Below are 16,409 nucleotides of genomic sequence, written 5' to 3'. Positions count from 1 at the left end.
AAAAAAAAGGTTCTGGGAGCTGTGGGTATAGAAAAATGAATGGGTTTTAATCAGATCTAGGAGCAACTGTCCTACTGGCTTCTCTGAGAGTTCTGAGAAGCACTGTGGATCAGAGCTGTTAGTCTTTTATACTTAAGTCCACAACCCTGGACACCCATACACAACTTATATTAAGCAGTAACAAGGAACACCTGAGGATATTTACAGCAAATGCTCGGCAAGACTCTGAACATCCGAGGGGCCCTGACATTTTCCTATTTTTCCCAACAATCCACCCACTCGGGGTCCCTTCCTGTACAATCTACATGTTCAGAATCTTCCACGATGTTCCCTTAGCAAGGATAAGTGACCCTTACATTCATACAACCTATCATCCGTCCAATATGCCTTAAGGCTTGTCCTTAAGGTTTGTCCCGTAGTTTTGTTCTTTCAAATATTAGCTGCACATGTCTGGTTAGTAGTCATCACTGGTATGAAGTTCAGTGTATATTCAATAAGCCAACACATTGGTCACATGAACGTATGTCTGTATCCAGTTTACTCTGATGCCTGCAGCCAGAACACTGTGGGCAAAAAGACAGAAGGGTTATTGGTACCAATAGAAGGAATTCTCACCCCTCTGGTAAGATACATGCAAGTTTGCCATCCTGGGAAATGATGGTTGCAGGAATAGGTATCTTACCTGGTTTATGATACCATACAATGTCTGCTAGTACTGTTGGATCTGTAGGTTCTACATGTCACAGTGTAGAGGAACTCATAATTGGCCGTAATGATAATACAAATGTGCCCTTTGGAATAGAGCGCTTGTCTGTTCCAGGCCATGTTACCTTTACTCAAGGAGGCCAAGTACTTGTCACCCAAGGTGAAATTGCAAGTCTTTTTATAATTCTTTCCCCCAAGGCCCTATTAGGCCTACCCAGCATATATGGGGGGCTTCTATTTTCCAAGGCCATTCCCACTGTACTGTCTGTCCCTGTTGTAAACAGGTTCGGGCCAGTAAGAGAATATTTCCATTCTTGCCATATCCTGGCTTCAAAAGCTCATCTCTAGTGGTGACTTGCAGTTGTATAGGTACTGTAGCCCTATGCAGCAGAGCTTCCACTGGAGAGGGTCTGCCCTTGTGGGGTCTCATTTAGAATCCTGACTGTCATCCATAACTGCTGTGTCTACCCCTACAGGGATGGGGGTTGGGCAGATAGCCTTAGCCCCTTTTTTAAAAGACTATTGTATTGCCCAATCATCCCTGCTGCCTGGAGATGATATGGCATATGTAACTTCCACTGAATAGAAAATTGGGAAGCCCACTTCTGAACCTCATGTCCAGTAAGATGAGTTCCATTGTCACTCTCTATCACTATAGGCCGGCTATACATGGCTGTAAGGCTATTCAGTGCCTTCACAGTGTTTACCTCGTCTGGAGCCTTACAAGTCCGTACAAACAGAAGACCAGTAGCCGTATCAACAGCAATGAAGATGTATCTGAAATTCTCTGACCTTGGCAGTGGTCTGACAAAGTCTACTTGCCATCGAGTCAGGGGCACCCTTCCTCAAGTTGTTTTCCTGTCTATATGGGGTACCCGCCAGGGGTGTGGACTCTCTTGAGCACATACTGGACAAACATGACAGGCATTTACTACATCTTCCCAATATATAGGCAAGGCCCATCTTTGAGCTGCCATCCACATGGTTTTGCTGCCAGCATGCTGCATTTGTCGATGTAACCATTGGGCTACATCAGTAGCTGGGGCTCTCTCCAGCCATCTTACCTTAGCCAAGGCATCAGCTTCATCATTTCTGGGACTGGCTAGGGGGAAATGTCCTGCGACATGAAAAAGGGTTACTTCTTTCTCATGCCTCAATTCCCATAACTCTTGCCACATGGCTTGTCCCCACAGGGGTCAGTGGCCTACCATCCACTGTTGATATTTCCAAGTAGAAATCCAAACGGTTAAACCTTTGTACACAGCCCAGTTGTCAGTACAGACGGTTAATGGCCCAGGCTCATTTTTTATTACCATCCAAACAGCTCTCAATTCTGCCTATTGACTGCTTTGCCCTGTGCCATTTTCATACCACATAGTATCTGTTAAGGGCTGGACAGCAACAACTGTCCATGATGCTGAGGGTCCCATGCTAGAGCCATCTGTACACCAAGCTTGTTCTGTGATAGGTCCCTGTTCCTCATGGAAAGGTGTAGCCTTCATCTCCATGGGTAAGGGTTGTGTCAAAGTTTCCTCCACAACCTCTACTGGGCCTAGCACAGTTTGCAACTCTTTGGACAGAGGACTCGTTGACACAGTGCTTCTTTGTTTTTTATATGCTCCCCATTTAGACAGAGTAGGAGTCTGAGCTACACCTGTTTAAGGGTTGGTTGCCCACGTGTGCAGCCACCCTAGTATGGGATATTTTGTCCTTACTAGGACTTTGGCAGTTCCTGTGATAGCTTCAATGGCCATCAAGGAAGAATATACAGCTGCTAGCTGTTTTTCTATTAGAGAATAGCATACTTCAGCACCTTCCAGAGCTGAGACCAGAATCCTACAGGTGTTCAGAATCGGTCTTGTGTCCTACGGCCATACCACCCTGAACGCGCCCAATCTCGTCTGATCTCGGAAGAATCGGTCTTGTGTCTGCCACAAACCCCATCCTAACCCCTCTTGGGTGATATTTACATCTAATTCAAGAGGTTTAGTGGGATCAGCCACTTGTAAAGCCTGTACTTGCTGTATTGCCCTTTTTGTAGCCCAGTAAGACTGTTGTACTTCCTCAGTCCAATCCCAGGGGGCTCCTTTCTTTGTTAATGCATACAGTGGGCATGCCATTTGAGCCGTATGGGGTATAAAAGCTTTCCAATACCCCTGAAGTCCCAAATATGTCTGTAGCTGGGCTACAGTTGTGGGTCGAGGGTATGCCTGCATCTTGTCTACAGTAGCTTCTGGGATGACCCTCGTCTTACTGAGCAGACCACTTCTAAGAATTTGACTGACAGCCCAGGTCTTTGTACTTTGGCTGTGCCCACATTGTTCTAAATGGCTTAGCAGCGTTGGAGCTGCCTGGGTTAAATCTGTAAGAGAATCAGAGGTTAACAATACATCATCAATGTAGTGAAACATCATAATCGTCCTGGGCTTTGTCCATTTGGCTAGGTCCCCAGCCACTAAGCAATGACAGATGGTTGGGCTATGCGGATAACCTTGGGGCAATACTTGAAAGGTCCACTGTCTCCCTTCCCAGGTGAAGGCAAACTGATCTTGGCTATCGGCTGAGATTGGAATAGAGAAGAAAGCATTTGCAAGGTCCAATACATAATGGTAAGTTCCCAGCTGAGTCGTCAGCTGATCCATCAAGTTGTGAACTGAAGGCACGGCTGCTTGCAAAGGAGGCACTACTTTGCTCTTGATAGTCTACAGTCATTCTACAGGTACCATCAGGTTTTTTCACTGGCTGTACCCGAGCATTAAATGGGCTATGAACTGGACGAATAATGCCAACTTTTTCTAATTCCAATGTAGTGGCACCTAGCTCTGCATGTCCTCCCGGTAGGCGATACTGCTTTACAGTAACTACACGTCTTGGCTTGGGTAACACCTGTGGGTCATGCTTAGCATATCCTTCTAACACAGGCTTTACCATCTGTATCCGCAGCCAAAACTCTCCAACTGTTGTTTGCAGGTGCAAACCATAAGATACATCCATACCTAAGATGTATTCAGCTAAAGGGGATGTATATACAGTGTATACACGAGGGGGTAATCTTCCTATACCCAATGGCAATGACACAGCTTTGACCTCAACAGTATGTTCTCCATAGCCATCTATATGAACTGTGGCCCCTGGAAACTTATCTGGATTGCCATATATCAGACTGCATTCTGCACCTGTATCCACCAATGCCAAAACATGCTGCACATTTGTCCCCGACCAATGTATTGCCAATTCAGCTTGAGGCCTCTGGTCCTTGTCTGCCTCCAGAGGACGAGTACCTTGGACTGTTCCCTATTTGAAATTGAACAGTTCTCCCACCTCCTTGGGAGCAACCAAAAACTCCTTTAAATCCACTGAGCACACCTTTCTACTTGTTGGATGTTTAGTGAAGAAACGCTGTTCAGGGTGCAATTGCTGCCACAAGGCAAACAGGACTGCATTTGGCTGCCTGTCAGTTTTCTTTTTATCAACCCCTGCTACAAGCAAGTCAAGCCACTTCTGCTTAAGGTTAGTCTTGCTTGGTCCCTTTGGGATAAAATCCTGAGTATTTCTTGGGGGTTTGGTCTTAGCCACCTTTTGGACCCTTTTTGCTTGTCTGCTATCCTCTACTTCACCCAATCTGGCTATCATGGTTGTTACCTCATGTATAGGATGACCAGTGTATGGGGCCAGTATGGCCATCAGTGACCCAAAGGATGTTGATAGGGCATTTTGCAGCACTATGTCTCTCATGCTGCATGTAAGATTTTCATCGAGTGGGCCACGGGTGTTCACATTAAACATGGACTGCTGCATCCCTAGCTCCCAAATGATTTGGACCAGCTCAGCATGTTTGCCATTTACTAACAATCTTGGGCTATTCTCCAGCATTTGCCCACATGGTTCGGGCAGCTGCACTCACCCAATCCATTAAGGAATGATTACCTGGCCCTTGTGCATACCCACAGCTATTCTGTAGCCACTGCCTCAGAGATAGATGCATGGTCATGGAGGCCAATTTTTCCATCTCCTCACCAGAGCGTATCACACTATCGACCCCTTGGTCCCATAACCGCAACAGCCAAGCAGCCAGGGGCTCCCCCTGTTTCTGCCGAAACTGTCTCCCCAAGTCAACTAACTCCACTTGGGTATATGGGACATAGGTGGTAAATTGGGTCATCTGTGGATTGCCCATTGGTTGTCTGTCCGGTCCCATAGGCTGTTCACATTTCACTTTGTGGTGCCCGACAGGTCATGCCTGGGGACGCACAGTCTCCCCCAACTCACCACTGGGTTTGTTGTTCTTCCAGTGAGAGGCAGGGGTGCCCAGTCGCAGCACATCATCCTCCAGACAGATTACCCATGTTTCCAACAGTTCTTTAAACCTCAGTCAGTTTGTATCGTAGTGATCAGTAGCCAGGCTCTGGTCAGCAGAAAAGTGGCAACTGGGCACCATATGCTCAAGGATAGCCATATTTCTTCCCCCTTCCAAGGCTGCACTGTTTCATGGAGTGCCTGGTCTATGCTGACTTGTAGTATAGTAAGTAGCAACCAGATCCTGGTCAACAGGAAAGTGGCCAGAGGGCACAACATATTCAGGAGTAGCCACATTTCCTCCCTCTCCAAGGGGCTTTTGGCTTCTGTATCTGCTCAAATATCCTGCCGGCTAAGCCAGTTGTAGTGGTAGGGCTTACAGACCCCTCAAGTCTGTTGCACAGATCGGGTTACAAACCCTCCACACACAGGTTTGTGAGCTAGGTAATAGAAAAAAATAGTTCTGGGAGTGGTGGGTATAGAAAAATGAATGGGTTTTAATCAGATCTAGGAGCAACTGTCCTACTGGCTTCTCTGAGAGTTCTGAGAAGCACTGTGGATCAGAGCTGTTAGTCTTTTATACTTAAGTCCACAACCCTGGACACCTGGGTGCCCATACACAACTTATGTTAAGCAGTAACAAGGAATACCTGAGGATATTTACAGCAAATGCTCAGCAAGACTCTGAACATCTGAAGGGCCCTGACATTTTCCTATTTTTCCCAACAGTACATTAAAAGAATAAAGAATAATAAACATTGGCTTGGCAAATAGTTTTAAAATAAAGCTGATGACCAAATTCTTTCATGTTATTCCAAGACTAAGTATGTAATTTGCTTTGGATGATATATGTAACTTTCTTCTGGTGGCCCAAATAATTTACTTATGCCTCCATTTTGGCAATTGGAAGAGAAAATGTTTTGAAGATATGCTATGTAAGAGGTCTTTATGACACTGTGATATCAGTGTTAGACTATCATTTTGTCTGCTGTGGGGCAGGACTAGGATGAGGCAAGAGCAGCACCTAAGGTACAAAATGTAAAGAGGCACTAACTTGCTGTGTCATGCAAGTCAGCAAAATTTTGTGCAACCCTAGTTGCAGCCCTGATGTCATGTCAGGTTCATAGAATGTTGGATAAAATATCCAACAAATGAATTAAATGTTTATTGAGTATCAGCCTTTGTATTAAGTGTTTTACATGCAGTTAGTACTCTTAACAACCCTGTGAGGTGAGTACTTCAGTAAATATTTATATTTCCATTAATTTCTCACTGAGTTTAGAAACAGATTCAATAATTTAAATATTGCCCAGCTGAGCAAAAATTCAAACTCAGGCCTTTCTGTTTCAAATCAGGAGCCCTTATCTCCTGCTCTATATCATCCATCTGTGTGTAGAATTACTTCTTTTCCACTTTATAGATTTCTATATTAAGAAATAGTATTCCTCAAGATATGTAAGCTCTTGCCATGATGCAGTTGACTTTAAGGAAAGTCAGAGGTCTCAGCAGCACCAGACTGAAGATCCACAAACGTGTGTTGCTTAGTATCTAGAGCGACCATTGAATTAGAGGCATATTCCTGCTTCAGTCTCCAGACACTTCTGGAGTCTGGGAACCTTGGCTGTGTGTTGATTGAGCCATTGATGGCACAGAGAGCAGGACAGGTTAACCAGAAGTATTTTAGTTCTGCAGACTAACATGTCTAATACTACAGGCTATAGTAGCACAGTAGCATATTTAGTTAAAATATTTGTCACCATTCTGCTTTGTTTCTTGATGTGGATTTCTTTTTTTCTAAATTGTGGAATTTGGAGATTAGATAATGTATAATGGATGTTTTCATTTTAAAATTTTAGGGTTTTAACATTTAAGTTTTTAAAATGCATTATTAGCATGTGTGACGACAAGAGTAAGGTAAATTTACTGATGAGAGATTGGGATCTGGAACTGAGTTATGGAAAAATCTGGATCCAGATAACTTTGCCAGCCCTTAACCTTATCATTAGGGCCAGTCACCTTTGTTCTTCATGATGCTTTGTTCATAATGCTTGTGTAGTGAATATTTTAGGGCAGTGGTTTTCAAATTGTGGAGGGGGAGGTGTTCAAGAGCTCCTGTGAGAGGGAGAGGCTGGTAAATTTTAGTTGCTTTAATACATTTATTGAGTGAATCAATTTATTGTGTTTTCTCTCTCATGTATAGAATTTGATAAAAGATGTTATTTGGGAAAAAAGTTCTGCTGTCTTAAAGAGATTTAAAATCACGTATCTTCTTCCATTAATCTGGCTTTGAAGAGTGATTCCCCTGGCTGGATGGTTGTAGAGGAGGCCTGACTTCCAGAGAGACTTCATCTTGTCATCCTAGATTAGATTGCATATACATTTTTCTGTTCTTAGTTGTAATAGCTAATGTTGAATAATTATTATGTGCCATGCATATGATAATTAAATTTAAACAGTATCTGCAATAATACGTTTAATCTTCATAACTTTAAGAGATAGATATTATTCCCATTTCATAGATGAGAAAAGTCTACTCACCTCTTTATTAACAGTGCTTTTATATGCTGGGTATAGTTGAAACACTCCCCTTTCTATTTTCCTCTAAAGTAACATTGTGGATTTTGAAGTGTTGTTGTTAGAACCTTAACTCTACGTAGAAAAATAAATTGCAAGTTTGAAATGACTGATATGTAAGCATATGTTTAGAACCAAGTCTGCTTGCCAGCTAAGGAACACCTATCTGTAACAGACATACTGGTATTAAAAATGAAGGGTAAAGTGAATGGAGTTAGATTTAGAGCACATTTACATTTAGGCATTTTTCCATCATGGTTCATTGTGCTCTAATTTGCCAGTGTTACGTTTTTAAAGCCATTTTAACTCAACTTTCAGGTGACATTTTAGTTAGAACTACTGTTCCTTCTTAATAGTTCAGCAAACACTTGTTTTGTCAGTCATATTTACAGAGATATTAAAGATAATATTTTTTTGATGTTGTTTAAAAAGAATAGCTGGAGTCCTTAAGCAGTTAGTGGTATCAAATACCTGAAAAATGGGGTTTAGCAAAGGGGTGCTTTTCCAAATTTGATTGAGAAGGTTAGACTTTCTAATGAAGTGAGAATTCATTGTGGAGTATGTACTTTATTTGGATAGTCATTTAAAAGTGCAAAAATACAGTGCTTAGTGATTTAAAGTCATTTAATATTGAGGCTTTATGGTTTGGTTTAAAGATAACATTATCTTTAACTACATCTCTTTCAAATATATAGCTCAGTTGTCATCCATCTTAAGAAACTAAAGCATAGAGAGGTGAAGTTGCTCAGAAACCAGATAGTTTATAAATGACATGACCAGAATTTGAACCCATGTTTTCAGACCTTAATTCCTATGCTTTTACCCATATCTCTGCACAAATTGTTCATTTGATATTTTGAAAAAGCCTAGAAAAAAGAATATATATAAATAATGCAGTGGCAAAGTGCTATATATCAGACTTACCATTGACAAGAGATTGTTTCTAGATGTTCCTAAATGCAAAATTCTGTAAATACTAAACTGACAGTAGTGCATGTTCAGGAAATTTGAGTTCCACATAACCTTATTAAAAAAGAAAACTAGAGAAATGGAAGGCAAGCTATAGAAAATAAAATTTTCAGGGGATGGAGAGAAATGTATGTATATCCTGAATTCTTCAAGCTCATTTTGGTCTAAGTAGGATCATCTATTTAACCCTATTTTTCTGCCTCCCATTTTCCTAGCTTCCTCTAAATCTTTTGTCTCTTGTTTGGAAGTGGCTATAACATTTCGACATGAGAAAGTCCTAAGAGTAATTAGGGTGTGGTAGCAAATGCCAGCCTTTCCACCTGTAAGGTGGCCATACCGAATTGTATAGTCTTGGAAAGGATCCAGTTTCTCAAGGAGTCTGATGGCTATGATTCTTGATACTATATTATTGAGAAAGCAAGGGGTTGTCAGTTATTAGAAAACCTGAATAACAACTTTTGGGGAGGACCTCCGTACTAGAATTTGTAAATAGTTTCTATGTTCTGATGAGAGTTGTTTTTTTCTTGTAATTTCCCATGAAATTACTTTTGAGCCTATAGGAGATACCAGTGATAAAATCTTAGCACTGAATTTTAGAGTACCAAGACCTTTCAGATGGTAAAATTTCACCCTCTTTTTGTTTCTGATGGAGAAATAAGGCCAGTGATTAAGTGAACCTTCCACAAAGTCAAAACCATAAACCCTGTTTTCAGGTGTTCAGTTGAACTAAATTTTATCTGTATCCCTAAGACTGGCCCTAGCAGCTATTTTTTCTGACTCTCTAACCACTGTTCTTTTCATACCAGTGCTTCTCAGCCCATCTGTTCATGAGGATCATCTGGGTTATTTGCTAAAAGGAAAGATTACTGGATCTTTCCTTGGAGATTCTGATTGAGTAGTGTTGAGAATACATACTTTTAATAGGCACCAAAATAATAGTGTTGGCTTAGATCTTCCAGTATTTGGGCACTGATGCACTTGTGCACCCCTTCTTATAGAGAAAGTTTTACTTTCTACTTAAAGCTCGATAACTTTTTGAATCTTGCTTATATGTAAAGCAAGATTAACCTATACGGGGAGTTTCTGCAGTTACAGAATCTTGTTAGCTATTAAATTCACACGAGTTGTGTACCCTGGATCTGAAAGACATATGGGCAGTCCTAATAAAAATGAGGCATTAGAATTTATAATATCTGTTTTGTCTTTAGTTTTATTTGGTTTTCATATAATTTTTTGTTGGAATTCTGATTTTATTTGTAATCATAGGATGGTTATATTCTCTTAGCTTACTATAGAATATAGAAGAACTTGGGATAGCTAAAAAAGAAAGTGAAAACTGGTAAATGTGACTGGATTCAGACTTTCTTAATAAAATTAATTGTATTTTATGTTTGTTTGTTTTTGTTAGGCTTGATATTTGTAAGATGTATGACTGATTCAGCTTATAAATTGTCCATCTCTTATCTCATTAATTTGTTTGTTCGACAAACATTGTCTGCTATGTGCCTGCTGTTCTAATGTCTCTACTGAGAAAAAGAAATATGTCCACTTATAAATGGGAACATAAACACATGGATTCTGCTCACTTAGCCAAATGAGAGGACTAAGTAATAGATTTAGCAATAGAGAGAAGACAAAAAGACCTGCCTATAAATGTTTTAAGTGTAGAATTTATTTAGGAAGTTTGTTTTTCTTTCCAAGAACTGCGTACACCAGTACCAAGGACTTCTTTTGTTCACTTTTATTTGGGAGTAAATAGCTTTAGCTCTAGAATGAATCTCATGCCCCAGATGGAGAAAGTGAGGCTGTTTCAAGAAATGCTGATGCTGAGCCCTGAGATACACCCAAGTTAGCTCTTCAAATTAGCAGACTCAAGTTGGTTGGGCAAGACAGAAACCCCGTGGACTGAGAGTTTGGTAGTATAATGGCCAACAGCCTATTTTTTTGCCTCTTTACTCTAAAAAAGTGATAATTGTCCTAAGCCCAGGAAGATATTTAAAGCAGGTTCATTTTGTGTTAGAAATTAGCAGTGCTATTTTTAATATTCAAGGAAATAAGGAGGAAAGTATAAATGAGAAGTGTGCTTATACTCTATTTGTACTGGTATCTCCATATCACAAAGGGTGTTTATGAAGAAAATTTGTTTAAAAGTATGCTTTTGGTCTAAGATCTTAACATCTACAGTTCTAGTTCTTTTTTTTTTTTTATTCTGTGAAATGCTAACAGTTTAGACACAAAGCTTATTTTGAACTGAAAAATTTTCCCCCAAAACAACACATTTGAAATTAAAGACATAAAGTAATTCTTGCTATGTTGCCACCATACTGACATTGTTTTTATTACAGGTTGAGCATTCCTAATCCAAAAACGCAAAATCCAAAGTGTTCCAAAATCTGGAATTTTTTGAGTGGTGACATGATGCCATAAGTGGAAAATTCCACATCTGACTTCATGTGATGGGTCATATGTTTCATGCACAGAGTTATTAAAAATATTGTGTAAAATTACCTGTGTGTACTAAAGTGCTTCAGAAAGTTTGTGGAGAAATGGAATTATTTTTATTTTATAATTACGTATATGAAACATAAATGAATTTTGGGTTTAGACTTGGGTTCTGTTCCCAAAGATATCTCATTATACATATGCAAATATTCCAAAATCTGAAAAAATCCGAAACACATTTCTGGTCTCAAGCATTTTGGATAAGGAATGCTCAGCCTGTGTTTATTTTATTATTAGCTAGAAATTCTGACCATGGGCAAGTACTACACCCTTTTTGGACTTTGGTTTCTACTGTAGATAGAGGATGGATAAGATTACTTTTTGAGGCCTTTGCAGATTTGGGATTTGGACTCAGTGATCTTTAGTTGTCTGTACATGCATGATCAGCACTCACCCCACAAACCAGTGTCCCTTAGAGGGCTGAAACTTTGTAAATGTTCTGCACACCTGCCAGGACCTGGCTGCATCTATACTGAAAGGAAGGAACCTTGTCAAGGGGTTGGGCCTCAGACATCACCCAGCTCAGCTGACCCTTGCTCTTATGGTAGCAGGCTCCTTTGTTGCTTAAAACAATTGCAGGTTGCCATTGAATCATTCAAATGAGGAAGCATGTGGAAGGAATGACAGAACACATTTTAACTTGAAGTTGAATTAAAATTAGCATAATAATTTGATATTTAAAAAGCCTTATTGGAATTGTTGATTTTTAAATGCTCCTAAAACTGTGAGTGGCCCCAATTTGTGAATGTATGCTCTAAAAAGTTCAGTTGTAAATTGGTTCTTTGGAGCATTTTTCATAGAAATAATATTAAAAAGTCGTTATGTATGGTGTAGGCCAGTCGCCTGTTTAGCCCGTAATGTTGCTAAAATACTGCTCCTTTTGATGACAAATAAGTGCTGATTGTACTGTAAAGTTAGTTTTAGAGGAGAGACTATTAAACACAAGTTTAAAAAAAAATTCAATGTAAGTATTTACAGAAGATAAAATATTAAGTATTTAGGCAGGTTTATTGGGGTAGATAAGTAGAAATGTCAGTGGGAATTCTGAAAGTGACTTTAGCCACTTACTTGATCCCTTTACCTCTGCCAGCCTTTATAGCTATGGTTATATGCACATTTGTTCAAAAGAGTAAAACCCGAAAATAGTCCATTGAGCCTACTTTCCCTATTAGTATTTTTTCTTCTCCCTATTAGTATTAATATTGCTTTCTTTTTACCGAGATTCTTGAAAACTTAGACTTCCTCTCACCAGTTCACTCCCTCAGCACTTGCAGGGAGTTTCCACTCCCAAAATTTAATTATACTTCTCTTTGAAGGTCACCTCTTAACCTCATCAAGAAATCATGTAAATATTTTTAAAGTTATTGTCCATGCTTGATAACATTTAAAACTTTTGGCCACCTTCTCTTTGAAACTCCTCATTTTTGTGATGTTGTTTCTCTCATTCAGTTCTCCCAGGGCAGTATAGCAGCCTGACTTTTCCCTTGTGTGCTACTCACAAGAGTTCATTTTCTTTTTTTCCATAGTATAAGCTCTATGGGGTCAGACTGTCTTGTCTGTTCACTGCTCTATGTTTAGTACCATGCCTATAGGTAATTAATAAAATATTTATTAAATAAATGATTTTTTTCCATCACTGAATGAGATAGCTCTTCGAGTTCTGTTGTTGGTCCTATTTTGCTATTTCTTACTTGCTTTTCCATTGATACCGTGCCTTTTACTAGTCTCCACTCCGCGCTCATTCCATCCTTTTCATTTTGACTAGCATCACTGCATTTCAGCCCCCCTTCTTTGTTCCAAGTTGATTTATTATAAAAAAGTATTTTCAATTTTTTTCTAAATGGAAAAGTAGATTACCAAGTGGCATATTAAGTAGTTAAATAGGAACAGTAGGGCCATCATTGGTATTTACTACTTCTTGCTTATTTCTTACATAGATGTACTTGGTCTCTTAAGTTTTCCCTGCTTTCAGCTTTTGTTCCTCCATTCTCTCCTTCATGCTGTGACCAAAGCAATCTACTTAAATCAGTTGTCTGATCAGGTAATAGTTTTCTCTTGCCATATAGAATAAAATTTAGGAATTGGCCTTTTGTTGTTGTTCTGTGAAGTCAAGGAGGTTTCACCTTTGAAAAGGAAACATTTTTCAACTTTAGAGCAATTAGAAATGGTACTAAACAGGTGTTTCACTAGGTGTTGAGCTTCCCTTCACTGGTAGGGATATATTAGAATACTGAGCAGCTCTCAAATGGGACAGGTTATTGGAGCTTTTTGAAGCACACTCCAGGCCTTTGATTGTATCTTTCAGACAACATAGATCTTCCACAGTCTGGCATAGATAAATTTTTAATAATTAGGTTTGGTGACCAGAAGTGAAGTGAAGTGTTGAGAGTATAGATAAAAACAGTTTTGTTTTGTTTTTGCTATACAGTACACTTTTTCCTATTGCTCCTGCTAAGTCCAACTGAGAACCCTGGACATTATATATAAACAAACATAAGAAAATTCTAAAAGGTGGAGAGAAGGCAGACTAGCTAGGAACCTTGAAATCCAAGGAATGACTTAATGTTAAGTCCCGTGGGTTTCCTTTTTGCCTCATATGTTCCAGACTTGGAGCTGAAAATGCTGGCAATCTGGAAACACCCAAAGAAAGTCCCAAGCCTGTTCTTTGTAGTCAAAAGATCAGGAAAGGAACAGCCCAGTTAGGCAGAAAAAATTTATATAAAATCCCCTCTACTTCAGCCAAACAGCACAGAAAAACTGTGCCTCCAGCATTCATGTGGAAAAGGCTGAATTGGAACCTTGACTTCCATCCTCACCAGACTTTAAAAGGGCACACCCAACTCCTCTGCCAGTGTGGTATTGAAGAATGCGAAGTAGGGAGTCTTGAGTTCCATCCCTATGAACTGATTGTGATCCCCCAACCCAGGAGGCTGTGGAGACCACATAGGGAGTCTGAACTTCCACTGACATTAGCTATGTGCCCTTTTCCTTACCCACCAGGGTGATGTCAGAGGAGGTTTAGTAGAGAGTCAGGACTTTTATCAGTGCCCAGCAGTAATGTGGCACTACTATCTAAGGTGTTAGTGGAGGCCACACGGGGAGTGGTAATGAGGCACTCCTACCCCTCTCAGCCAGGAGGTATCTGTGGAGGTTTGGTGGGTTGGTAGGTCTCCTATCTAGCAATAATGAGAAGCTTCCACCCCCCATCCCAATTGGGTATCAAATTTGAGTAACAAATTTGGTTTTCTACCACTACTTGTCACTAACAATGCAGCATACCCCATTCCTCTGCTTTTTAAAGGTAATTTGTATTATTTACATTGTGTAATTATAATGTAAATAATTATATATTAAAATTTATAGAAATTGTATATATGGTGTAAAACTTTTTTTAATGATTAGGGACTGCATCTTGCATATAGGAGGTGTTAAACACAAATTTGTTCAGTGAATATTTAACTTCTGAGCACTTTTTTGAGTAGTTTGGGGTTCTTTATTTCCACTTTAAACTTGGTTTTGTGATGTGGGGATATTGCTTTTAGATTCAGAGTCCTGGGATCAGGTCGTGGGCATCTGCATGTGTGATCTTGGACATGTTATTTATCATCTCTGATCTTACTTTTACATCTATAAAATTGGAATGGCAGTTACTGTAAAGTAAGTTATTGTAAGGACTAAATGCATGTGGAAAATGTTTTATAATAGAAAATGCTTTACAAGTAGTCGAAGTTATTCAAAATTAATGGCTTTTGTTTAACATAATACAGGTGTGTCACTATTATTATTTCACTTTGTGATTAGGGTCATTTTTTAGCTTAGCAAAGAAAAGAAATAGTTACTTTCTCTTAAAAAGCAACACATTTCCTCAACTCTGGGTATCTCTTCTATATTAGTTTTTGTGTCAGATTTGGACAAAGATTCCCAGAGTTCTTCTAAATACCAAAAGTACCACTGGAGAATTAAGTAATATGTATTTTCTCAAATGAATCACATTTGGTAGAATTTTTTTGATTTTAAGATTTGTCTTAAATCTCTGGTGCTTGTTTTGTTTTTGTTGTTTTCAGATGACAAAATTAGTGAACAGGTAGCAAAAAGATTTTAATGAAAATATTAAAAACCTTAATTTTTTATTCTTAAGTTTTAAGTTTGATTCTGTACACATGCTTACACGTCCTACATTTCATGATTGTAATTTTATGTTACATGTAAATGCTGGTATTGTGTATCTTGCTGATACTTTTTCCTGGATTTTATTTAATGGAATTAAATACATCATTATTCCGTGGTACTTCTTGGCAAGCTCTATGAGTTCAAGTTAAGTGGGTTCTTAAATCACTGCTTTGTGAAGTAGTACCTAACCAGGTTATCTGTAAGAAAGGTCAGTTCTTGAGTCGGTGGAGGAAAAGATAGATGTCTCCCTGACCAGTAAAGGATATTAACAAATCAGCTTTTCATAAGATAGGAACTCTGTAATTTGGAATGGAAAATTATTGCTACTTGTTATTTCCCCTTAATGTAGTAAATCTCTGTTCCTTCTTCCCTTTCACTAGGTCAGTGTATGTTTTGTGCCCTATTTTATCACACACAAAAAAGAGAAGAAATACTGCAGTGAATGAAGAGTCCTCTGCATTTTAGCGCTGCTTTTTCTGCTGTAGTTGGCTTTTGAATGAGGATGACAATGGAAGAGATGAAGAATGAAGCTGAGACCACTTCCATGGTTTCTATGCCCCTCTATGCAGTCATGTATCCTGTGTTTAATGAGGTAAATGGGTAAACATTTCCTCATATGATTTCTGCAATTTCTTAATGCCTGTTTCATTTATTCATCTGTATATTCTTTCATATAACAAATACTTGCATAAAAATCCTATGTGTTAGGCATTGTGTCAGGGCATAAAATAGTGAAAACAAAACCAAACAGATATGCATGCCTCTCCCTTTTGGTGGTTATACTATAGAGGGAGAGATAGTCATTGAATAAAAGGGTACAAATAATTATATAAATGAAAAATTGGGATAAGTGCTGTGAAGTTAAAAAAAAGTTCATTGAGAAAGAAAATAGCAAGTGGAACTCATTTTAGGGGTCAGAACAGGCTTTACTGAAGAAGAGACATATATCCTAAGATCTGAAAGAGATAAATAGAGTTAGACAGTTGAAAATTTAGAGGTTAGTGCATTCCAGGAGGCCAGAGTAGCAGGCACAAAGATCCTGATAAGGTACTGTCAGTAGTGACAAAACATTTTTTTTACTGATATTTGGAAGATACTTTTTTCTATATGGAGGAGACATGGTTGCTCTATATGGAGGAGACATGGTTGCTTTTTTATTTGAGGAATTATTTTAGACTTAATGTCAATATATT

General features: G+C 39.1%; 1 protein-coding gene across 3 annotated transcripts in view; it reads left to right on the top strand.

The window, feature by feature from the left end:
* PDCD10 (programmed cell death 10) overlaps positions 1-16,409 on the top strand; it is a 47,795-nt gene that overhangs the window by 8,251 nt on the left and 23,135 nt on the right. The window contains exons 2-3 of one of the 3 annotated variants that reach the window (XM_063108112.1): positions 3,238-3,314; positions 15,597-15,808. In XM_063108112.1, coding sequence (XP_062964182.1) covers positions 15,713-15,808 — 96 coding nt within the window. In that variant the 5' untranslated portion in view covers positions 3,238-3,314; positions 15,597-15,712. Of the gene's footprint in view, positions 1-3,237; positions 3,425-15,596; positions 15,809-16,409 lie in introns of all 3 variants that reach the window. The other 2 variants (XM_063108104.1, XM_063108094.1) reach the window with 2 other exon arrangements.

Source organism: Cynocephalus volans, chromosome 1 (genome assembly GCF_027409185.1).
Source record: "Cynocephalus volans isolate mCynVol1 chromosome 1, mCynVol1.pri, whole genome shotgun sequence".
Classification (NCBI taxonomy): domain Eukaryota; kingdom Metazoa; phylum Chordata; class Mammalia; order Dermoptera; family Cynocephalidae; genus Cynocephalus; species Cynocephalus volans.
The sequence above is the reverse complement of the archived record's forward strand: the minus strand, read 5'-3'. Positions and strand labels throughout refer to the sequence as shown.